Below are 25,911 nucleotides of genomic sequence, written 5' to 3'. Positions count from 1 at the left end.
TTTTAAATCCCTTTCCCTTTTCTCCCTAGATTTCCTCTCCCTCCCACCGATCCACCCCATTCCATGCCAGCAAACTGACAGGTAGCCAGGCAGACTTCAGAACCTGCCTGGCAAGAATGGTCCTGTTGCAACTTTGTTGAAAATGGAATTGTCTCCATTAGATATTTTGATTTTACCTGATTGGCTTTCTCTGATGAAAAAATGTTCCACTGGAGAATTTCCAACCAGCTGTATTCTGGAGCTTCTATGGAACGCTGCTGGGGAGATGGCACCTCCTTGTCGCCTCCCCCATGCTTCAGGTTAAAAGCTGAGGGATCAGCTCAGGGAACACATTTCAATTTGCAATCATTTTCTTCTTAACACTGTCACCTTTGAGGGCTACAGTGTAGAGCCTTAAGGGCCCCTGATTGGACACCACTGCTCTGTGGGTGGGGTTGAATACATGTCAATAGTTGTAGTGTGTACTTGAGTGTCCATTGGGAGATGAGTACATGCACACAATTCTGGCACATGTTTGAGTGTTCTTTGGGGCTACTGGTGACATTTCATAATGCTGGCGGTCCACAGTGATATCTGCTAAAGCAGTGTTTCTCAACAACTGGTCCATGGTCCGGCACTGGTGCCTGAGATCTGACACAGTATAGGAAGTCTGTCCTTGGTATTAAAAAGGTTGAGAAACACTGTACTAAAGCAATAAAGATTACGATGCGCACAGTACTTTTTTGTATGCTACATGTAGTATAGCTACATCACAGTTCCTAAATACATAAGGATATGTGATTAATATATTATATGTACCATAACATTTGCTATTTAGCAAATAGTTACAGAGTCACTGTCAGGAAAGACATAAGGTTGAAAGATTATTTCCATTTTAAGCTCTCTTTAAGAACCCCTTATATCTTTGCAGGCCAAAATGATTTCTTAAACTCTTATGTATGTTCTGTGCCAAATTGATTTTTATGTGGGATAAAATTTAAAGCAAACTATCTATGCAAGTTCAGGATGTTAATGCTCTTAATTTTCCCTTTCTCTTTCTCTCTCACCCCTTTCATTCTGCATCTTCTCTTTTTACTTTTTGTTAACTGGGATAGCTTAGTCTGTGGTGCTGTGAAATAAGTTTTTAATATACTACAATGGTGTATGCTTACAAGACATACTGGAATAAACCACTTGACTTTACTCAGTCTTGATCTTAGAAAAAGCTATGAATTACCTTTCTAGATGCAATCAGTGCAAAAATTCAGCTTCTCCGTTAACATAGTGCATGGAAGAATGCAAGATGTTCTGACTCATCAAGCCACTTGCAGTACGTAAAGCTTAATTGTAAATTATGTCTGAAAAGGCTTTTAAGTCTTTTATCTACTAGATTTCTAGTTTTCCTCTGACACAGACTGTTCTGCCCTCCGAGATTTTAGGTCATACCCTGACCTGAATTTATGTACAGCCAGTAAAATAGGCACTCCTGGTCCAAGAATAAATGGCTTTTCAATGGTTGTCATTTGACTTTCCTTTGGAACACAGTTGAAGGCTACAAGCAGATGAAATAGAAAGAATTCATTAAGGTGGTGCTTCAGCCAAGCTGCGGAAAAGAACTCTGGTTGGTTTTTACAAATTTATTTAAACTGTGCTACTGAAACAAGCAGCCCTTATTCTACTTGCTCTCCACTGCAGTTCAGCTGAGTATGCTCACTAGGGCCTGAGTCACAGCTAAGCTGGGAATCACATGAGAAGAGCCTGGAGTCAGTAACTGAAGCTTGCTATCATTTTCTTATTTTGTTTTTTCTGTTTATTTTTTAAATGCGTTGAGCTTCACATTTCACAGCTTGATGAGCAGTGGGACCAGGGCAGATTGATAGTTTACCTGATACTCAGTACATGCAAAGGCTCCTTGCAAACCTCAGCAGTCCAAGAAAGCAGAACTATCTGTTCACCCTATTAGAGAATAGTGTACCTACAACTCCCTTGTCACTCTGACTCATCCTCATTCATGGAATAATAGAGTCATATACTTTATCTGCAAATTGAGCATTCTTTCCCTGCATAATGTAGTGACAGGGCATATGTAATCTTTGCACAGATTGTTCTTAGAGGACCAACAGAGAAATAACATGCATGACTCTTTATAAGGTTTTATAAACTATGGCAAACAGTACTGTGCCAGGATATACTTGAATCTTCGTGACCATATCACCTTATTCTGATCCCACCAACTCTTACAAGCTAAGCAGCCAAGAAAATTCAATATCTGGACGGGAGATGTTGAAGGAATACTTGGGTGCTGCAAGAAGCATGGTCAGCAATGCAGGAGATCGTGTTCTTTTCTCTGAGTTAATACTGAACCATGGCTCATGCATCCTATTGGCTCTTAACATCTCCCTTCTGATACTTCATCCTTGCACACCACAAAGATGCACAGATGGCGTGCGATATAGAAAGCGGAGAAGAGGAGGCTGATAGGTATCAGTGGCAGAAAACACATTAGGTCTGACTGGCTGTAGCATAGGTACATTTTTGAAATCTCATGGCACTGCCCTACAGAAAACGCTATTCTGCAGAACAATTCCAACTAGTAGGCAGGAGATGAGTTTTCTCTGCATAGGTACGTAGTTGCTGGGCTGTCTGAGCTCTCTCTGTTGGTCTGTGTGAAAAGTTTTCAATCTGCTACACCAACACGAACGTTCAGATTTTTCTGCATCTGTGATGGCAGATTATGCATTCAGAGTGGACACATCTAATGTCTCTGCCTCTCTGAATCCCTGAGGTGGAAGTGTTTGGGGAGCTTCTGGCTGCAGCTTGCATTTTGGAGCCACATCCTTCATGGCTGATGAGAGTTTGTGGAAAGGAAGCATTGGTTCACTGTAGGTGGAGATGATGGTCAGTGCCTTCTTTAAGAGGACAAGGTTCCATCACCTTTTATATAAGTTTTTATTACATACTAAAGAAATCCCCTGTTTATTTTCAAAGTCTTGCTTATAATTGCCATGTTCCTACCGTATTATTTTAGGATGGTAGAAGGCCAGGGGCAGGTAAGGTAGAATATTGTTCGTTTATTTTCTTTTGATTTAATGATTTAATGATAAATGTTATCAGACTGACTTGGGGAATGTATGTGAAGTTTATATCATCAAGATTCAGATACACTCATATCTGTACCTGAAGTATGTGGAGTTCCTTGACACCTTTCAGTCTGGCTCCAGGCCAGGGGATGGCAGAGTCTGTAGTGGTCAAATGGATGGTTGCTGTTGTCACAACAAACTGTGATCAAGAGTCCATGCTGATTTCTTTAGCTCTACCGGTTGCCTTTGAGACTGTGCATGATGGTTACGACCAGGACGTGAGCAGTCTGACCTAATGGTCAAAGCAGAAGTCAGGTCAGGTCAGATATTGGGAGGTCAGAGTCCGACGCAGCCCAGAGGGCACATGAGAGTCAAATGTCAGGAGGCAGGCAGGGTCAGGTTACCAGAAGATCAGAAACAGGAGACAAACTTGAGAGCAGAACCACAAATTGATAAGCAGAGTGAGGCCGGGTCAGGATACCAGGAAGTCAAGCCAGGGGAGCAAGAGTGAGAGCAGGAGCAGGAAGTGCAAGGTAGATCCTAGTTGCATAGGAAACTTTCTGTTCCTGGGCTGGGTTTATATAGAAGCTGTGGATGAATCAAGACCCCCAGCATTCTGCCAGTCAGATTCCAGAACTTGAGTCCTCGCTTGGGGTTCGACTTCTGCCCTAGCAACTATTAGCAAGTTGTTGTGTGGCCGGTTGGAGCTTGCTAAGCCCTAAGAGTCCTGTTGCTCCGAGTTTGAGTTCCACAGTCCCTAACAACGATGGCCACTGGCATTGGCAGATCCAGTTAAGGTGATGTGGAGTGGTGGGCAGTGGACCCAAGGGACTAGTCTAGGGCAGTTCCTGATCTACCCCAAGGCTTTCTTGTGCGACCTGCTGTGCATTGTTTTTGGGAGAACGCTAAAGGAGATAATGAGGTGTTCTGTAGTGTGGTGCCATCAGTATGAGGGTGACATTGAGCTTTACATCTCTTTATCATCCATCGGGACAGTGCATTCTTTTGTCTTTACCAGTCCCTGAATCCTGAATACAGGATATAGACTGAAGCGTTGTTAGTAGGTTATTGAAAATGTCTTGAATATAATCTGTCTGGAAGAGATGGTAACTAGGAGAACTGCCTCTAAATCAAGGGGATTTGGCCCTCTTCTGTTGCCAAGGTTTTCAATCTTGTTTTGATTCTTGCCTGTTTCTGGTGCTTGGATACCAGATACAAGAAGTGGCCAAGTACACTTTTATCTCCTACAGAAGCACTGGAATAGTTCAAGATATATTAGACTTTACTATTATTCTTTCATTATTATTTTATTAACATGGAATTGAGCCATAAGAACCTCTTAAAATGACCTAAAATAGCTTTTCTATACCCGGACATCAATTTGTAAAGTCTAATCTTGGGGATTTACAGAGCTAGAAGTGAATGCAGGATCCCTTTTGGGAAGCTGGGAATCTCTCCTTCCAAGATATTGATCTTTAAAGTCATGACATTTTTAGGTATAAAAATAGTGGTACAGGACTGAAAATTACAAAGGTAGGTGAACAGTATTATCCTCATTTTTCAGAAGGAGAAACTGAGATACAGAACTGTTAAGTGACTTACCTCACACAGTGAGTCAGTGAGAGAGCTAGAAATAAAATCCACGTGTCCTGACTTCTTCTCTCGTGTCACACACATTTGACCACATTTCCACCCAGAAGCAGACCTAATAAAAGGAAAGAAAAATTCTAGGGAAGCCTTGAGCCCCTGGAGTTGTGTTTCCCATAATTCTGACTCATAAGTGGTTTATTTGGATGAACTGGTGAGGCCTGAATGGTGGTTCCTTGTCCATTTCATCTGTCTCTTCTGTCTCCAGTTGAAGTCTCCCATAGGCCCCAGAACCTGTTTGACTGCTCTTCGGTAGCTTTTATTTGGTTCACTCACAGTGCTCCTCTGAGATCTCTCCTACCCTTTTTTTTTCTCAACCTCTGAGGAGAGTATCTACACAGGTAACTTTTCAAGTCTTATCATATGCCAGGTAGTCCTAATGACATTATACCCAGAGAGAGAAGCTTAAATGGCTTTTAGTGTCATCATAGACATGAGATCTCTCCATTATCTTATTCAATTGTCCTTTTCTGTGTTTTTTACACACTGTAATTGATGGTTTATAGAGGGTTTTAAAAGAGAAATGTTTTAAATGAAATAATGACAATGCACTTCTCTCCTCCTGAGTGTTTGAATTTTGTAATAACTTGTTTGTTAGATATTTGCTTTTGTTCTTGCATATTTTATTATAATTTAATTAGAAGTTATGAAATTATTCACTGCTAGGTGGGAGATAGTGATTAATCTATCATCATGCAACTAATTTTAGTGTATTTGTACACTGCAGTCATACCGATTGTGATGCAGCATATGGATGATGAAAATATCCATAGTTACATTTGATAGGAAGGAGTTTCTGGAACTGGACACTTCTGAAGCTAGGATATTGGCCTAGATGTTACAACCAGTATCCTCAGGTCTATAGCTGTGTTTCTGTGGTAATTTTTATGTTCCTAAATAAAGTTTGAGGGTTTTCTCACGCTTAAAAAGAAATCATATGACATGTTATCACCATGTTAAAATCAGCAATATAGCCTTCTGTTGTCATCACAGCATCATTTTCACTAGTAGGTCATACAATATTTTATATACCCATTATATGCCATATATGAAATGTGCTGACACGCGCGCACACACCTCTATGATTTTTTAAAAACACTTTATCCTGTTTTATTTGAAGTCTTCTGTTACTGTTAACTGTTTTTGCTGTTGAGCACAGCTGCCTTAACAATTGTTAACAAAATTTAATTAAGACTCACTAATGTAATATTGGAATTGTTGTTTCCTTTTGCAATTGATAATTGCAGGACTATATTTTTCTCATGTAACCATGTAAGAGAAATATTCTTATGAAGAAAATTACCTTTCAAATTGATATCTCCCTGAAAGCTTTTTCTATTTCTGTTGCACAAATTATTAGATTGGCGTGTTTTTATATAGCAGCATGAGTGAAATTAAGTTGATTTATCCTTTTACTACTTCTTTTTCTTGGAAAACTTTCATTTTTTTGCAGTTTATATCATTCTGTAGAAACAATTGATTTAATACAGTATTCCCAGGCAAAATATTTTGTTGAACTAGCTAAGGTTGTAAATACCTATGTGTTATATAAAGGGAAAATGTCCTTAAGAATATTAATTGTCTCAAAAACACAACAGTCTGGAAATTCTAAGGTAAATATTATATTTTAAAAAAAATCCCAAACTTAATGAAGCAGAGACTGCAGAGTTGATGTTACTAAAACAATCTTAGCTCTGTCCCCAGCTCCTGTCCACCCTGCAAACTCATCTTGTCTGAATGCATTTTAGAAACATTTTGATGGAGATTTTCATGGACTTTGTGAAGTAAGGTTTTAAGCCAGCAGCTGTGGGACCCCTTGAATACCCTAAATCTGCCTGTTGATTTAATTTGCCTATGGAGCTGAGGAATTTTGGAGTACACAAGTTGAGTATACAATTAGTTTGTCAGCAACAGTAAGGTAGTCCAGTTAGATCACTTGTCAGTTTTTATGAGTCGTTGTGATGAAAATGCACCCCAAGAATAGGATTGTTTACTGTAGCTTTTTTGTGGTACAGGGCCAAAGTTAAGGCTGTCTGTCACCTTAATTTTATATATCCAGACTTTGTTATGTTACATTTTTTAAGTTTAATTTTAATTTGGAACTTCCAGGCTTTTTACTGTTTTATTTTATGAGAACTACAACACTGTCTTATTTTACCCTCCTTAAGTAATTTAGAAACATTTAGAAACAAAAAGGTTTAAAGAATTGCTCAGTGACAGGAGTCCACATAGAGCTTGAAAGGAAAATTAAATTGCAGGCCACCACCTTGCTTCTCCAGTGCAGCTCCACTCCTCATGTCATGAATTATGTACCACCATCACAAAGAAACTGCAACAAGATCTTGCACTGTGCTCTGGAGGTCAGCAGATTCAGGTTCTGAAAGATCAGAGAGGGAAGATATTCTAGGGTACGTTCCTGCACGTTTGTCATTCGTGTGAGTAAGGACTGCAAGATGGGGCCCCTAAGAAGTTAAATGTAACAGTTACTTATTTTATATATTTTTACAGTTTGCTCCTTTAATTCCGTATAAAAAACCCTGAATGCTCTACAGTACTTCACCTGGAATAACATGTTGTTAGGATACATGCTTTTTCAAATTCTTACAACTGAAACATAGCAACAAAGCAGCAGCAGTAAATATGTATATCATGATTGTACCCAAAGCCCCGTTTGAGATCGAGGCCCCCTTTTGCTGGGTGCTCTAAATCACAGAAAAGAGACACAAGGACTTACAAAACACAACTGAATTTTTATCCTGAAAACATGTCTAATAAGAAAAAGTGTGTTCCTTTTTCATAGACTTGCTTCAAACAGTTAGCACAGCTATCTTTTATTTATTTTTTTCATGCCTTTTAAAAAAATTATTATTATTACTATTATTTACTGCTGGTATTTATTTGAGGAAGTTTATTTAGCTGTTCAGCTTTTTTTTTTTTTTGACTGGCGCTTTTAATTCTATACATGATATGTTCACCTAATTATGTGCAAGTAAACTTTAAAGATCAAATCATGAATATGAAAGAGATCATAACACTTGAAGCAGTCAGATTTTGTATTTAGATGATATATTATTAATTCAAAAGCTGCAGTATGTACATTACCAAGATCCCAAAGGCAGGATAAAATTTGGGTTTTCAACTTCCAGAACCCTCATCAGAATAAAAAATAAATAAATTTTAAAATAATAAATTTAAAGAAATGAAAAAATAATTCAGCATGCGTCTTTGAATCTCAATCATTGCCACTACGCTTCTCTTTCTATTGAGAGAGATAGTGGAGGGGAGGGAGGGCAGGCTACACTATCTCTTTGGTACTTACTCCGATAATAGGGAATATGCATCTGCGTGCCTTACAATTTTTAATGTGTTTTAGCCTCACAACACCCTTGCGAGGTAGGGAACTGTTATCCCCTTTTACAAATGGAAATTGAGGCACAGAGAGACTAAGTGACGTGCTCAAGGCCACCACAAAAAGTCTTTGGCAGAGCAAGGAATTGAACCTGGTCTTCTAAGACCAAGACAAGCACACTTACCGCTGGACATCCTTCCTCCTCCTTACCATTTACACTGTAGAAGAGAGACTATGAAACAAATAGCTATACAGCTACTATTTTCTTTCTGCAAGATTCTTTTATCATATAGTGGTTTAAGAGGATTCAATATATATGGGCATTGTAACTATAATTGTCATATTATAGCCAGTCACTTTAACCAGTTGATATGTAAAATTAATGTAATATAATGTAATTAACAGTTATTTATTTAAGTAAATTTTAATTAAATGTAGCTTCTAGATAAATTCCTCTTTTAAAAAAACATTTATTCACCTTTGTATAAGGATTATGTGCGATTTGCTCTTTCTAAGTCTGGGTCTTAACGATCCTCATACTCTCAGGGTACTTTCTCTGTTTCTCAGTCAAAAATGTTCTGTAAGTATTTTCCCAATACCAGTGTTTGATCGGCTGCAATTTAGTATGCATTATTTTAATGTTCACCACAGCACTGATAGGGGATGCAGAATCTCCCCTTCACCAGCATGTGGCGCAGAAGAAGAAAAGGCAACTTCATGCTTTTAACCTGGCATGTTCAGTACAAACTCTTAGGTAAATGTTTCACTTCACATGTATAGATAAAAAAAATATTATTTAGAATGTCTGTTTGTTTCTCTCTTTCAGTTATTGTAATGGATGCATGTTAGATCCAGATTGTGGTCTCTGCTACAAACTGAACAAGTCGAATGTTGTTGAGTCCTCGTGTGTTCCGGTTAAGAAAGAATCTACAATGGAAGCAGCATGGGGCAGGTATGCCATTTCGAGAGTTTGTTTCTTAATTCATAACAGGCCTCAATCAAAATTTAATTGTAGGCTGCTGTGAGCATTTATGCTTTCATTGAAAATGGTATTCTTTCCAGAAGACTGATCTTTTGACTGGTATTTTTGACATTATTATTTCATTATAGTGTATAGTACGTGTTTCCAGTGTGAAAAAGGTTCCATGTGGACTTCATTTTTCAAGAAAAATAAAAACTGTCTAGGAGTAAAGTACTTGTGATGGTTGACGTAAAGGTCTCATTACATTTTTCAGAACACTAATTGCGAAGAACGATGAAAAATTAGTACTTGTGCTAGGACTGAATGATAGCTTTGAAATACATTATGCAGACTTCTGTGCTGCACAGATGAAGTGACTGAAAAGGCAAGATATACTGGGTATGTTTGTGTATTGATACAGCTGTACACACACATATGTTTGAGTGCTGCTACTTGAAAAGGGTGGCAAACCTTTAGGATCAACTCTAAGGACACTTCATTTCCTTGCTATTTTGGATTTTTTTTCTTCTGAGACTGCCTTCAACTCCCCCTGCCCTCCCTCCGCCCACTACAGTTGCATTCAAAGTTGTAAAGTTTCATTTTCTTTTAAATGGTTTCTTTAAACCTTACCTTTGTTCAAACATTTTAAAATGAAGGCAGAACTTATAGGTCTAGTCACTCAGCTGAACAAATCTAAAATGTCAGCTGAATGATGTGTGCAAGAATTTGTGAGTTCCCTTGTTTTTAAAGTGGCAACACTTGTATACCTTGTGCTTGTATGTGAATGTATATGTATACACACACAGAGGTTCCCAGTAAAATGTCAGCAGTTACCACACCCTTGTGCATGAGGTAGCATGGTGCTTAGAAAGATTCTGTGTAGTGTTCACTTTTATAAGGCAATCAATCACTTTATGACCAGGAACCTGTGATAGTATGGTTTAAAGTTTTTATCAACATGAGTTTGGATTGGTGTGAAGCCACCAGGAAATTATATAGGTCATATATGACTGCTGATAAAACATTCCTACCTCATCTCATTACCATGTATTTTGTTCATACCACATGTTCCATAAAAGTGTTTTAGAAAAGTTTTAAAAGTTTTTATTGGAATTGCTTTTTGTCTTTTTCCAACTTCAAAATCAGGTGCCTTAGCCACAATGAGTCTCATTGCCCAGGGCTCAGAGGAAATGAAAATAACAATCTAAGTAAATAATAAATGTTGTGTCTCTGAAAAGGACCTCATCTTTCTTTTCTATACATTAAAATGTTATGTCCAATCTCTTGGGGCTTTCCAGGCATAGGGGTGAATGATGTGACTCCATTAGATCAAGGGATATTATGTTTATTCATTTATGAAAAAGCATCATTGCTGTTTTGCTGTATCACCATACTGTGGCTTGATTTTAAAAGTTGTTGGATAATTTTGTGACCAATAAAATTTGCAGTTAGAAAACAAATCTAAAATAAAGGCTATAGAATCTCATATGTAAGGGACCAAAGTGTTGGCTGTCTGGGCTGGTGTTCACAAGCCAAGGATGGCCACAAGGCAGTAGTCCGCGGGTAGGGATTGGAATAATCACTACAGTCGGGATTGATAAACAAGCGTCAGGCTGGAGTTGGAAACCAGACGACAGAAAACAAGGTGTGATCTGGAGTCACATCAGGCCAGAAGTCTGTGTGGTTGCCCAAGGCACCCACCAGGGTTAAACAGTGCCATTGGATGGTACTTCCTATAGCACCGTATCTCGAAGAGTGTTCTTGGATGTGGCTCTGCCCGGCCTGCCAGTGGTGATGTGGGCATGTCAGTTGTTCCAGGCTCCAGAGACCTGTGTTACTCATTCTACAGATCCTTATATCCTGCTTTGGAGTATATAGTGAAAAGCTCCCCTCTAGCTTGCACAATTGTCCCCAATATAGGCACATTGGCTAATGCCTTGATTTTCACAGGAGCACCCACAGCTCCAATATTCTTTTATTTGTCAGGTATTAGGTCTTTCTTCATGTCCAGGATCAACATTTGTTTCATGTACTCTAGCATTTTAAATACCATCTCTGTAGCTAGGGAAGATGTAATAGTATACAATAAGACTTATCTGGAGACATAAACTTGTTACAAACAATTGCTAGGTAAATCACACTTATTTATTAAGCAGTTTTCTTGTTTAACTTGCAATGGACATGGGCATCTGTAATCTTTTTATTTTCCTCATCTATCCTTCAATAGTACTATTCTCTACCGCTGTTGACACAGATAACATATGAAGGAAAAAATAATTCTGTTTCATAATATAAATTATCATAAGGACACTGATCTAAACATTTTGCCAGATAATTAAACTTATTTAGGTTTATAGTTACTCTGAAAACCTTGCCTAAGAGGAGGAAAACTACTGCAATACTCACTGTGAAGATGTGGGGACTAGAACCCAGAGCTGCAAAGCCTGGGACAGTTAATAACCACAATGCCACCAGGAGGCCATGCAGAGCTACAGCCAGGGAACACTGTGGAGAACAGATGCAGCAGGAAATATCACCCAGGGAACCCAGAGTGACAGTACCCTGCAGCCCTCTGATTGGCCAACTACCCTATTGAACCTGGAGGGCGCCCCAGGAAGTTGTCTGGGCAACAACGCAGACTTGTCTCCTGATATCTGGTGTCCAATCCCAGTCTGACTGACTCTTGCCTCCTGACTCTAGCATGGTGCTACTTTGGATCTCCAACTTCAGCCTCATTCTGACCCTGATTCCAGCCTGGAACTACCTCTGGTCTCCAGTCTCTGACCCCATCCTGACTTTTACCCTGACTCTTACTTATTGAAACCAGCTCTAGCGATTCCTCTGACCCCTACTCACCGACTACTATCCTTGACATGTGGACCCCAGCCCAGCTGTGACTGCTAAGCCAGACTACTTGTGTCTGGTCTCTTACAGTTTGCCCAGACCCAGTTCCAACCTCCTTCCTAGGAGCCCATTAACTGGCATATGAAGGGGCAGGTCTACCGTCACCCACTGGATCCAATGGGGTACCAGACCTGCAAGGGCGGGTCATGCAACTCCAAACCAAGAATCATCTGCTGCGGTTCCACGTGGTGCAGCTCCTGATGGAAAATCAGATACTCCACGAGCAGCCAGCACAGTCCCTGGAAGAGAATTCTGTGCTCCAGGCTTGGGTTGGGCCACTGCCCTTTGAACAGGGCCCCACAGCACCACTGCCCAAATGTTTTGACAGGAACTGTCAGAAGTTCAGAGGGTTCCTGAACCAATGCAGGCTCCTTTTCCTGCTCTGCTTTTGGATGTATCCCACTGGCCAGGCCCGGGTGGGACAGTTTGCAGGCTGGAATAGTGCTGGATCGGGCATCCCCGCTGCTGAAGTAGGACAGCCCTTGTTAACGGACCGATATGCCTTCCTGTGAGTGTTTTCAGCAATCGCTGGCGACCCTCATTGCGCTCACTCAGCAGAAGCTGCACTATGAAGGCTCCAGCAAGGACAAGGGTCAGTTGCCTCATATATTGCCCACTTCCATCGACTTGTGGTTGGTGTTGAGTAGAATGAGGCAGCCCAACTGCATCATTTTCAGTGTGGACTTAGTGAGGACATAAAGGACAAGCTAGCTTGTGTTGAGACCCTGACCTGCTTGGATGCTTTCTCTCTCTCCACATCAGCAACCAGATGTGTGAGCAAAAGGAGAAGAGAAGGGTACGCTGCCACTGCTTCACCCACACCCTTAACCAAAATCCCTAGGGCCCAACCATGAACTGATGTAGGTTTACCTGGGTCACCAATGCTTGACCCTGGAAGAAAAGGAATGGTGACAGCACAATAACTTATGGTTTTATTGTGGAGCACCAGCGCATGCCATGATCTCTTGCCCATTGCAGACCTCGACCTGCAAGGAATCAGGAAACAAGCAAGGCCAGGCCATATGGGGAGGAGGCCAGCCTGGACACCACCAGAGCACTGTGCTCTGGAACTACTCCCAAGCCCTCAAGAGAAAACCAGTACAGGACATGTGGGTCCTCCCCACACTTCCAAGGATAAAGTTACATACCATGGAGGGGGCCAAATGGATTCCCCCTTAGTGGGCCCTGATTGATTCCAGGACCACCAATTACTTCATAGATGCTAAAGCCACTCGAGCGCTACAAATCCCCCTCCATGTAAAGCCTACATTAGTTCTTGCAGAAACAGCAGATGGGTCTCTCCTTGGGGCCAGTAACGCAGGAAATAGTTCCCCTAGAGGACATAATTCAGGGCCATCGGGATGTGCTACAGTTCAGTGCGATCCATTCACCACACTTCCCCCTAATTTTCTGCATCACCTGGCTGGAGCAACATGACCCTGGCATCTCCTGGTGAGAAAAGAGAATCAGCTTCCCCTCTGAATGCTGCCAAAGAGTCTGCCTATGTGCAGCCGGCCTCAACCCTTTGACCCAGGATCCTGCAACTGATTGGAAATGACAGCGCCTCTGGGGGCACTCCAGATGGCTAGCCAGAAAGAGTCACTCCCAAGCCCAAGTCCCCATCTCCCTGAAAAGTATTGGGTTTATGTGGAAATTTTTTAAAAGAATGCAGACATACTAATTCCACACTGGGTCTATGACTGCCCCATAGACCTGCAACCTGATTTAGTTGGGGTTGGTCCTACTTTGAGGAGGGGGTTGGACTAGTTGACCTCCTGAGGTCCCTTCCAACCCTAATCTTCTATGATTCTATGAACCCAGGGCTAAGGCCCTTATGGATAGATTTATGTGATGGCTGAGCCAGAATTGGCAGCCCTTCATGCCTACATCCAGGAAAATCTCGCCAAGGGCTTCATCCAGCACTCCTCCTCCCCAGCAGGGGCACTTGTCCTTTTTGTTAAGAAAATGTCTATGCAAAGGTGTAACATTCTGTCCTGTTGGGCCCTAAACCAGGTAACTGTCCAAAACCAGTTTCCCCTGCCCCTAATCTCGGTGTTACTAGGTTGTGTACGATCTGCCAGATTTCATCAGCTGGTCTTCTGAGCCACTTACAACCTAATGTACATCAGGGCAGAAGACAAGTGGAAGACTGCCTGTCGAACCTGCCGTGGGCACTTGGAATATTTAATAATGCCATTCAGACTGACCAGCACACATGCAACCTTTCAACACTTTTTGAATGACATATTTAGGGACCTCTTGGACCAGTCTGTAGTCATCTCTCAATAGCATAATTGTGCTTTCAGATAATCCTACCCAGCGTTGTTACCACATTCATTCCATCCTGGAAAGACTACAGAAGCATGGCCTCTTTGTGAAATTGGAAAAACATACCTTTGACCAGTCTTCCACAGAATTCTTGGGTTACAATCTTTCCTCAGAGGGAATCAACATGGACCCCCAGAAGGAAAGGCCATTTGTAGTTGGGGAGTACCCAGATCCCCACAGGAGTTACAGCGCTTCCTGGGCTTTGTGAATTTTTACCAATGGTTCATTCCAGGCTTCTTGGGGCAAATAGCCCCTATGACCAACCTCCTCTGCAAGAAAGTCAAATTTGTTTGGTCACGCGAAGCTCACCATACTTTCAAACAGCTCAAGGCTTCTTTCACTACTGCTCCCATTCTAGCACACCTGGCCCTGGCATTCATAGTGGAAGCCAATGCCCTCAATGTAGGGACCATACTCTCTGAGGTAAGGTTCAAAACAAGTGTTGTACCCTGCACCTACTACTCCCAAAAACTCACCATTACCAAGTGGAATTATGGGATATTAGATAAGGAACTACTTGCAATTAAATCAGCCTTTGAAGACTGACATCATCACCTTGAGGGAGCCTGACACCCAGTGCAAGTCTCTTCTGACCATAAGAACCTTGAATATCTGTGGAAGTCTCAAGCCTTGAATCACAGACAGCTCAGGTGAGCATTATCCCCAAACCCTGCAGCTGCCGACTAGATCCAATGAATTCACCATATCCAGGAGAAGCTTACGGACCACTTCGAAGATGCAAAAAGGAGACTGCAAGTGATATGCAGACCATTGACATCAGGAAGACCCAGCTCTCATAATGGGTCAGAAGGTCTAAGTTGCAACAAAACTCCTCCATAAGAACTGACTGTCCCACAAGCTAGAACCACCACCTCCTTGGACCATTCTGAATTTGTCAGCAAATCAACCCTGTCACATTCAAATGGCAGCTCCCTTGATCCTTTAAGATACATCCTGTTGTCTATGTGTCCCTCCTGAAGCCTTAGAAAAAGGACCCCTTTTCTGATCGGTCCCAACAGCCATCCCTGCCAGTCCAGGTCCAAGGGCATGAGGTATATATAGTCCATGCTCTAGTGGACTCTGAACTGCAGATGGGGAGACTGTGCTATCTAATCAGCTGGGAGGGCTATGGTCCTTAAGAACTGTCCTGGGAACCTGCTGCCCTGGCCTGGTTAAAAACGGTTTCACCAAGGCCACCTGGATAAACCAGGAGTGCCAACCTGGAGGAAGGTAGGTAGTGGGGTAATGTAAGGATATTGAGATGAGAGCCTGGGTCTGCAGTGCCTGGGATGGCTGACATTCCCACAGTGCCACCAGGAGGCCATGCAGAGCCATACCCAGAGAGCAGTGCAGAGAATAGGCGCTGCAGGAAGTGCTGCCCAAGGGACCCAGAGTGACAGTACTTTGCAGCTCTCTGGTTGGCCAACCACCCTATTTAACCTTGGAGGGTTCCCCAGGAAGTTGTCTGGGTAACAACAGAGACTGCAGGCCTACTGAGGCTTCAGACTCCATCTTGTCTCCTGGTCTCTCTTCTTTGATTCCAGCCTGACCCTGACACTTGCCTTTTTCACTCTAGCGTGGTGCTACCTCTGATCTCTGGTTTCCAACTCCAGCCTGACTCTGACCCTAATCCTGCCTCCCAGTTCCAGCCAGGTGCTACTATCTCAATTTGGAGAGAGTGCAGCGGAGGGCAACCAAAATGATTAGGGGGCTGGAGCACAGGACTTATGAGGAGAGGCTGAGGGAACTGGGCTTGTTTAGTCTGCAAAAGAGAAGAGTGAGGGGGGATTTGATAGCGGCTTTTAACTACCTGAAAGGGGGTTCCAGGGAGGATGGAGCTAGGCTGTTCTTGGTGGTAGCAGATGACAGAACAAGGAGCAACGGTCTCAAGTTGCAGGGCGGGAGGTCTAGGTTGGACATTAGGAAAAAGTTTTTTACTAGGAGGGTGGTGAAGCATTGAATGGGTTACCTAGGGAGGTGGTGGAATCTCCATCCTTACAGGTTTTTAAGCTGAGGCTTGACAAAGCCCTGGTTGGGATGATATAGCTGAGGTTAGTCCTGCTTTGAGCAGGGGGTTGGACTAGATGACCTCCTGAGGTCCCTTCCAACTCTAATATTCTATGATTCTATGATTCTATGATCTCTGGTCTCTAATACTGACTTGACTTTCACCCCGACTTTTGCTTACTGAACCCGGGTCTCACGATTTGTCTGAGCCCTGCTTACTGACTGCTGTCCCTGATGTGTGGACCTCAGCCGAGTGGTGAATTCTAGGCCAGACCACCTGTGCCCCAGTCTCTTACACTCACATTATAGGTCTATAAAATAGATCCATCCCCATGTTTAGGAAGTACGACTTTTGCTGGCCCCAAATTTTGGCCCCATTGCACTGATAATCTGGGTTGTGTGCTGGGCATGTTCTCCTAAAATGGGTCCTGCAGGATGTGAAGTAACCATGGGGCCAATCAGTGGCTTCTGTTCTAGCCTCTGTGGTGGAGTAGCTACCATAGTATCTCACGCTCTCCCCTGTACACCCATGTGGGGGAATGGCCATGGATCAGGAAAGTGGTCCTCCTCCATTTGCTCCCAGATCCTTGCTGTATGATGGTCCACAGGGAATCCCCTTGGATCTGGGTTCCAAGTTAGCCTAAGTGCACATTCATGCAACCCTTTGCTGGTTCCTCAAATCCGGGGCTCCCTGTGCAGCAGAACCTCTATACAAAGAGAAGTGGTAGAATTTTCATTAAAATGGGGAGATTTCTTGAGTAAGGACTGAGAATTAGGCCCAAAACTGTTATTCAGAGCAATAGGTATTTAATAGCTATACATTTAGTTTCTTATTAAGAAATGGTACCCTTACACAGTGTGTGCATACCAACAGTGGAACAGAAATTGCCTTTCTCTGCATGCTTGAAAATGTTTTTTCATTTGACAAAGTTATTCTGTCTGAAGCAGAACTGATGTTGGCACAATCCCCTTAAGTATCCTATGTATGTTTAAGATGGAAAGATGTTTAGATGATCCCAAAGAGAAATTGCGTACTTTGTCAATATCTCCAATTCATACATATACATAGTTTCTTTGCAGGGTACATCTCTTCTGATGGTATGATTCCCACCCACAAGTATTCTTCCCCTAAGGAAGGCATGGCTTGTAGTCTGCGTAAGATTAGAATGACCTATTGAAAGCCCTCCGAGGCTTTTAAAAATAAAAACAAAACCTGCATTATTCTTCAGTAATGGCCCCCTAAACATCATAACACTACTGTAACTTGTAATGTTTTGGACTACTATTGTAGAATACTATAGATATTTTTAAAAAGGTTTCCTCTCCTCCTATTATGTATCAATAACGCTGCATGTGTGTTTATAGTGAACGACAGCTATTCACAAGTACAGTATGTTCCAAATCAAGAATATCTGTACGGTGGAGGAAAGGAAGATAGAGAGTTCAGTCTCTTGAGACTACCAGCAAAGCTGTTTATGTTCCAGAGGTTGCCATGGTAACCTGGAAAGACAATTAGAGCATCAATGTTTTTTACAGGAAAAATATGACACGCTGATTCTCTCAAATGTAGGGAAGTCCATGGCAGACCGTGGCACCAAGGGACGAAAAGAACCACTCAAAAATAAATCCAACCCAAACCTATGCTATGAGAAATGTGCAGCCAGCATAACTATTAACTGGCTGACAACAAGGAATTGGAGGATGGTGGGCAGTTTCCATAGAGAAAAGGCAAGAAGAGATGTTGCATGTTTGATCTGTTACATAAACATGACTCATATGTCAGGTATACTTGAGGGTAAAACGCAGAGGGATAGCTCATCTAACTCATTAGCAGAGACACAGCCGGCTTTGGCATTCTTTGTATGGGCTTGAAAAACGGTTTTTGTATGCACTGCCAACCTTGCTGAAAGCCAGGGTGGGTGGGTTGCTCCAGCCTCTTTAGAGCCCCGCTGTCCCGCAGGCTTCCCACTGGGAGCCTGGCTGCACAGAGGCTCCCAACTCCTCATATGGAGCACGGGCTCCCTGCAGGGAGCCTCCACACAGCCGGGCTCCCACCCAGAAGCGGGGAACTGGGAGCCCAGGGGACAGCCCGGCTCTAAAGAGGCTAGAGCACCCCACCCACCCTGGCCTTTTGGTCAGTTTCAGGGCTCCAGCACAGAGCTGTGAAATTGATAAGAATGATAGCCAACAGCCAATGTAAGCAACCGGCAATGTTCTACACGAACATGGCGTCAGCCTAACTGCACCGACATGAGCCCTACGCCTTGTGTGGAGGTGGAGTTGTGATGTCGGTGTCATCGGGCACTTACGTTGGCAGGACCCAGGCTGTAGTGTGTACACTGACATCATTAGGTCGACGCAAGCTGCTTTATGTCGACGTAACTCTGTAGCGTAAACCAAGCCTAAGTAAAAGGAAGGAAAAAGAGTGGGAATCTTCAGATCATTACCAGCAACTTTCTATGGGGGAAGTAAGAGCCCAGAATGTGGAGTTGATTATTCTCAGTTCTGTGCTTAATCCACTAGACCACACTGCCTTTCTTGAACTGCTCCTGCACTTCCCAAATTAGGAACCAGAGACAGTCTATCACTGCAAATAAATCCTTAGTCTTCTCAGAAGCTATGTGACTTCTCTCTGTGCATTTAATTGACCCCCACCCTCAGGCCAGTCTAGAGGGCTGCAGGGAGTTTTAATTCTCAAAATATGTAATTTTAAAGAATTTATCTCTCCAAGAAAAAAAGAGGAGAAAAAAGTAATGGGACATGTAATTAGCCTTGATGCATCTGTATCCTCAGTGCTGTAAGTGGGACTGTGGATGTGGGCCCCCAAGGTTGGCTCTGGGCACAGTCAGGATGTGGATAGAAACAGATCAGCACCCAAGGCTATAACTTTATGCACTAGATCATGCATTAGCACTGCGGTACATAGGTGTTAGCAAGAGCTATGTGCATTTTACTTTATAATCAGTTGGCTATAGGGGTGTTGTCGGCACACCTCCAAGAATTCAAGTTCACTATTCTGATTTTTTTTTTTTAAGTATCCTGATTCATCAAAATATAAATTGGACAGTTAGAGACCAAATTTTGAGAGACCAAAAATCCTAAATAGATTCCTCCTATGGGGACATTTTAAAAGTTTGCTTAATTTCAAAGAGATTTAGATATTACTGATCATCTTGGTTACCTCCCTGTGGGTTAAACTTTAGTCTAGAGAAAATATTTAAAAGGCTTTGTAAAGACTCTGATTCATCCCAGGTTTTCTGTTGACCGGTACATATCAGACAAGATCACTGAAAAGCAATTAAAATACATTTTTCTTTGTGGAGATAGTAGATTTATATGGAGGGGTGAGCTGGTGGAGATTTACTAGCAAAGAGTCCTTTAACTGTTTGTAAATGACCCTCCTGTATTTTTTTGATATCCAACACAGAAATAAGCTCATTGTTACTCAGTTTTCCAAGCCACTAACCAATTTATATAGTAGCTTCTGATGTTTGATGGGTATACTATGAATCACTTTTTAAAAGACATTTTATTTACGCTCAGAAATGTGTGTGTGCATTTGTATATTTAAAGACTCTGAGTCTCTCTTGGTTTCTTCATAGGAGCTAGTTGTGTAAATCCCCCTTGTACAGCAATCTGAGAGCAGTAAATACTCTGAGAATGAAGTTCTCGTCAATTCAAATGAAGTTGCTTGTTTTGTATTACGGGGAGAGTATCAGTAAAAATGACAATCTTCAGAACCTTTCCATAAAGACTTGCATTTAAAAGTTATTTCCGTGAAAACTGAAGTGTTGAGGAACCCCTTTTCTCTTTATATTCATAAAATTGCTCCTGCATTTTTTAAATGGTAGCACCACAAAGTGAATAATTAACTGAAGTTACTAGCTAGGTCTATCATATTGCCAACACACAGAAGGACTACATTAACTAACCAAGTACTCCCAAAAGGATTTCTTTCTGGGTAGTGTATGTGACCCTTAATATAATTAAGTCATCTAAAATATCCTCAGCCTTAATAGGCTGCAGAAAACAGTATTATATTGCTTTTCTTTCTCACTGGGTCATTTTTAGAAAAAAGAATAAGGCCTGGTCTACACTGGCAGTGGAGGTCGATGTAACATGGCTTACGCTGACCCCCTAAAAAGTATGCGTCTCCACTGGCACGTAAGTTCCGTCGATTTAAAGTGTGGTAAGAGTCGACCTAATAAAACCACCTCTGCAAGTGGAGTAGCGCTGAATTCAAATTCCATGGGTCGAATTTGCGTCAGTGTAGACAGAGCGCAACGTAAATTGACGCCATTAGCCTCCTGGAGGTATCCCATAATGCTCTCTTCTGACTGCTCTAGACAGTCATGCTCTGCTGTAATGTGGCCACATAAACAGGAAATAGCTCCTCCCCTCAAGCCCCGTGAAATTTTGAATTTCTGGTTTAGACAGCGCAGAGAGAGCTTTGTGGCTGAACTGCTCATGGCGACTGCACGGCCCAAACTCACTCCAGCTTAGGGTCGACCAGAGGTCTTGGATCTCATCGGTCTGTGGGGTGAAGAGTCTGTTCTGGCTCAGCTCCAAGCCAGCAAAAGAAATGTAGACATGTACAAGAAGATAACTTGCAGTATGTTGGAGAAAGGTCACAACAGGGACGAGCATCTGTGCTGAGTTAAGATCAAAGAGCTCAGGCAGGCTTATCAGAAAACTAGGGAAGCTAACAGCCATTCTGGCTCCTCGCCCAAAATATGCCACTTTTACGAGGAGCTGCATGCAATTCTCGGTGGTGACCCCACCACTGTGCCACCACACAGCATCTATACCTCTGAAGAATCCCAGTCCAGAACAAAAGAGGAGGACCTTGTGGACAAGGAGGATGAGGACGAGGAGAGCAGGGTGCAGGAGAGAGGGATATCCATTCTCCCTGAGAGCCAGGACCTGTTCGTTATCTCAGAGCAGTCCAGCCACACACAAGACAGCAGGACTGATCGAGATGCAGGGGAAGGCACATCTGGTGAGTGTGTGGCAAATCTTTTTTTTGATGGTTATGTCCCCACTCCAGCTTCTTAAAAGAAGTTTGTGTTTTTCAGGGAAGGGTCTTACTGGGTGGTGGCAAACTTCAGTGGAGGGTTACTCCCAGAACAGACTATTTATGTGCAGAAGTATACTCTGAAAATCCTCTGTGGATATCTCAAGGAAACTTTCACACAGGTAATCTGTTAACCTTTGCAGAAGGTTTCTGGGGAGGGCAGCCTTATTTCTTCTGCCATGGTAGGGCACTTTTCCCCACCACTCTGCTATTAAATGAGCAGGCATCTTCATGGAACACAGCATAGCAGCATAAGGGCCAGGCCTGTAGCCCGATGCTTGCAGCAAATCTTCCCTTTCCGCCTATGTTACCCTCAGGAGACTGATATCACACATGGTTACCGAGGGAAGACAACGCAAGTTTAAAATACCCGACCAATGCAATCATTCCGTTTTATTTCTCTGCCATGGGTGGGGTCCCTGGGCACCTCCTCAGGACTATTCCTAGTCCTAGTACCTTTGCAATGGGCATTATGGGTCGGGATGCTGGTTGTCCTATGTTTTCTGCCTCTACAATACAGTGTCCTCTAATCTGTTCTGCCCACCTCTTCCCAAACCAGTCTTTGGAATGTTACAGGGGAGCCCAGTGATCCCTCTCCTTGCTCAAGTATGGATTGTGGATTTTAGTGCTAATGAAGCCTCTCTATAACAGATGCAAGGGCCCCTTGCTTACCATGTCTGTAACGCCAGTCTGACCCATCCGCTACGTACAGATTGGAATGTGGGTCTGGCTTAGCCTTGTGAACATGAAAGGGAGTACTTTTTACATTGTAACATTTCCTTTACTACTTTGGGTCAGCTAACAATGGCAACTTTGTGCTTTGCTTATCTTACAGTAGACACCTCGGCCTTTGGCCCCCCTTGCCGAACTCCAGCTGAAAGTCTTTCCCAGATTAGGAAGTGGGAAAAAAAAAAAAAAAAAAGCGGGACAACATGTTCAGCAAACTAATGAATGCCTCCACGGCTGCTGACACAGAGCTCAGAGCCTGGAGGTTGTCATTGTCTGAAAAACTAGACATGGACATGGAACACAGAAGATCTGCACAGGAGCAGGAGCGTGATACGCAACAAGAGATGTTGCGTATTATGATGGATCAGCCCAACATGCTGAGGCATCTGGTAGAGCTCCAGGAAGAGCAGCAGCAGGACAGACTCCCTCTGCAGCCGCTCCAAAACGCTCTGCTGCCTACCACTTTATTATCAGCCCACACCCCCAAGCGATCTAGGAGGAGACTGAGCAGGGTGCAGTATGTGCTGCACTCCACACCAGTGTAGGCAAGCTGAAGGACGCGATGGCCCCTTTAAGAACTGCATGCAACCACAGTTGCTTCCACAGTGACACTTTACAATGTTAACTTATCCTCCTTTCCTCCCATTAAAATGGATCACAAATAAAACTTTGTAGCATTAAAAAACTTCTGTCTTTATTCATTCATAGTTTGGGTGGGGAGAGAAGGGGAGGTGGCCACTGGAGCAAGGGTGAGGGATGGGAAATAAAGGCACAGCACAGACATACATTACTGCAATTCATTGCAAAACCGGTTTTTCAATGCTTCCCGAAGCTGAAGTGCTCCACGGTTGGCTCTGAGCGTAGTGCTGGAATCTGGCTGCTCAAAATTTGCAGCCAGCCCTATCAGCCTCCACGTCCCAACTCTGGGGGAACTTTTCCCCCTTCCTTTTGCACAAATTATGGAGCACACAGCACACAGATATAACTGATGGGATGTTCTTTTCACTGATGTCAAGCCTAGTAAGCAGACATCTCCGTCTGGCTTTTAAACAGCCAAATGCACATTCTACCACCATTCTGCACTTGCTGAGCCTGTTATAGAAACATTGCTTCTCGCTGTCGAGGTGCCCAGTCTAGGGCTTCATTAACCAAGGGAGCAAGGGGTAGGCTGGATCCCCCAGGATCACTATTGGGATTTCTACATCCCCAATGTTTATTTTTTGGTCAGGGAAGAAAGTGCCCGCCTGCATCTTATTGAACAGACCCGAGTTCCTAAAGATGTGCACGTCATGCACCTTTGCATGCAACCACATTGATGTTGGTGAAGTGTCCCCTGTGATCCACAAGGGCCTGCAACACCATTGAGAAGTATGTCTTCCAGTATAAGTACTCTGTGGCAAGGTGGTCAGGTGCTAGGATAGGGATATGCATGCCATCTATTGCCTCCCCATAGTTTGGGAACTCCATTGCGGCAAACCCGTCCACTCTGTCTTGCACGTTTCCCAAAGTCACTACCCTTCGTAGCAGAAGTCTATTAATGGCCCTGCACACTTGCATCATAGCAGCTCCAACGGTGGATTTACTGACTCCGAATTGATTCCCAACTGACCGGTAGCAGTCTGGGGTTGCCAGCTTCCACAGAGCAATGGCCTCTCACTTCTTCATTGTCAGAGCTGGTCTCAAGCGAGTATTCACGTGCTTCAGGGCTGGAGACAGCTCCGCACAAAGTTCAAAGAAAGTGGCCTTTTGCATACGAAAGTTCTGCAGCCACTGCTCATCATTCCACGCCTTCATAACGATGCGATCCCACCAATCTGTGCTTGTTTCCTGGGACCAGAACCGGCACTCCATGGACTGAAGATGATGCATGACAGCCTGCAGCAAACGTGAATTGTTCCACTCTATGGCTTGTAGCAGGGCGGCCTCAGTAACATCGCTATTTTCCGTGCTGCAGTTCCTCTTTCACCTTTGAAAATACTGCAGGATAAGCTGTGAGGTATTTGTGATGCTCACAATGATAGTGCAGAGCTGAGCGGGCTCCATGTCTCTCCAGAAATGGCATGCACGTGGCATAGTAAAACAGCATGAAAAAGCATTTGCACTTTGTTTGAGAGAAGAAGGGAGAGGAAGGGAGCACATTGCATCATGGGAGGATGACAAGTTTCCCAAAAGCTTTTGCGGCTAGTTGCACTGTGGGATAGCTACACAACGTGCATTGCTTTGAATGTCGACCCAAGCATGGCGAGTGGGGATGCAAGAGCCCAGCGCAAGGACCGTAGTGTGATCACGCTCCCGCGACTTCTAAAATTCAGCAGGTAAAAGTAATTTAAAGTAAATCAACTTCAGTCTGCAGTGTAGACATACCCTAGCATATTTTCTGAATTAAGTAAATCAGAGACTTGGGGAGAATACAGCCATTCTGATTGTAAAGTGACTGATCATTTGCCAAAAGCTGAAAATTGCAGATTGTTGTACAGTAGTAATCACCATTATCGGTGCAGTCCCAAAATAACAATATGGCCATATTGTCCCATTTGCGTAAATACATTGTGCAGAATTGTGCTGACTATTTCATATAAAATAGATGAAAATAGCAATGAAAAAATGTATTTTACTGTTACAGGTTCTTCAAATTTCACTATGAAGCCTAAAATCTGACAAACTATCTTTTCTTTGAGAATGGAGTATGGGGTCACTTTCGTTTTTCCTATGCTGATCCTGACAACTCCATTCTTAAGAGGTAGCAGGAAATTTAGAAATCTTGGATGTACACTTCAATACCCTCTCCACTAACTACTAACAGAGTGAGCCACCAGAACAGCAGGACAAAACAATGTGTATATTAGGTCCACAATCACAAAAAAGTTGCTGCTCTTGTCACTTTGATGATCAGGTGGTCAGCCGAGTAGATGGTATTTTAACCATCCTTTCCTGTCAGCCCTGAAAAATCTATCAACTTGCGGGTAACATTTTTTAAAAATGACCCTGTCAACCTTGGCACTATCCCTTTAAACAGTTTTTAAAATAAAACATCAATTTTTTCATATTTGTACATAAAGAATTCAGATTAAGGCTGGGTTTTTGTCATAACTGCCACAGAAGATACAGATTTCTTTGTTTTTAAAAAATTGGGGAGAGGGAGGAAATAAGTAAATTCATGACTTTTTTGTATATGCTGTGATTTTTGTTAGTGACTGGATGTCAGACAATTGAACAAACTTCACTGAGATCACTTGAGTTCTGTAGCTAGGCTAACAGGGAGCGTGACCTGAGCAACAGTTCTCCAGAAACACAATAAATCAGACCCATAGACTCTCAGCGATGGCTTTAATTCCACTCCAGCAGCGACCTATAGTGGAATGCACAAAAATGCACCAAGTCAATCATACTATGAAGAGAAAATTTCTTCTGACTCTAGCTGATTATCAGTTTATATCCTGAAAGCAAAAAAGAACTTTTTAACCACAATTGGGATTTACAAAAATTAGGGCTGATTCATTTGGAGACTCCGTTGTCAAAATGGTTCCGTTTCCCATTATTTGTGCTCTTCTCCAAACCTGCAGAGCAATCCCGCAGGTGGTCCTTTAAGCCCATCTAGACTCCCATTGACTTCAGTGTCTGATAGTGCAATATGTCTTTTCTACCTCTGTCTTTTAGACTGTAACAACTTTGGGGTTGACAAGCTGCTTCTTTTATGCCAGGTAGGGAACTGAGCACACTGTCACCTCCTAACAAATAAATCCTAATCAATAATGTTCCTCAGTCCCCTCCTGTGCATTATTTTGTATCCACAAGTTATTTTTTCCATTTAAATGATTGTTTCTATATCCTGCTAAGTGATCTGAATGGTCAT

General features: G+C 42.8%; 1 protein-coding gene across 1 annotated transcript in view; it reads left to right on the top strand.

Moving 5' to 3' along the window:
* The window catches only part of SLC2A13 (solute carrier family 2 member 13), a 283,132-nt gene that overhangs the window by 212,380 nt on the left and 44,841 nt on the right, over positions 1-25,911 (top strand). The window contains exon 7 of the mRNA XM_067564428.1: positions 8,882-9,007. Within this exon, the coding sequence (XP_067420529.1) occupies positions 8,882-9,007 (126 nt within the window). The remainder of the gene's footprint in view (positions 1-8,881; positions 9,008-25,911) is intronic.

This window comes from Emydura macquarii, unplaced genomic scaffold (assembly GCF_026122565.2).
Source record: "Emydura macquarii macquarii isolate MOO-44397 ecotype Brisbane River unplaced genomic scaffold, CSIRO-AGI_Emac_v2 contig_2636, whole genome shotgun sequence".
In the NCBI taxonomy this organism is placed as follows: Eukaryota; Metazoa; Chordata; order Testudines; family Chelidae; genus Emydura; species Emydura macquarii.
This window is presented reverse-complemented; position numbering and strand designations above follow the sequence as displayed.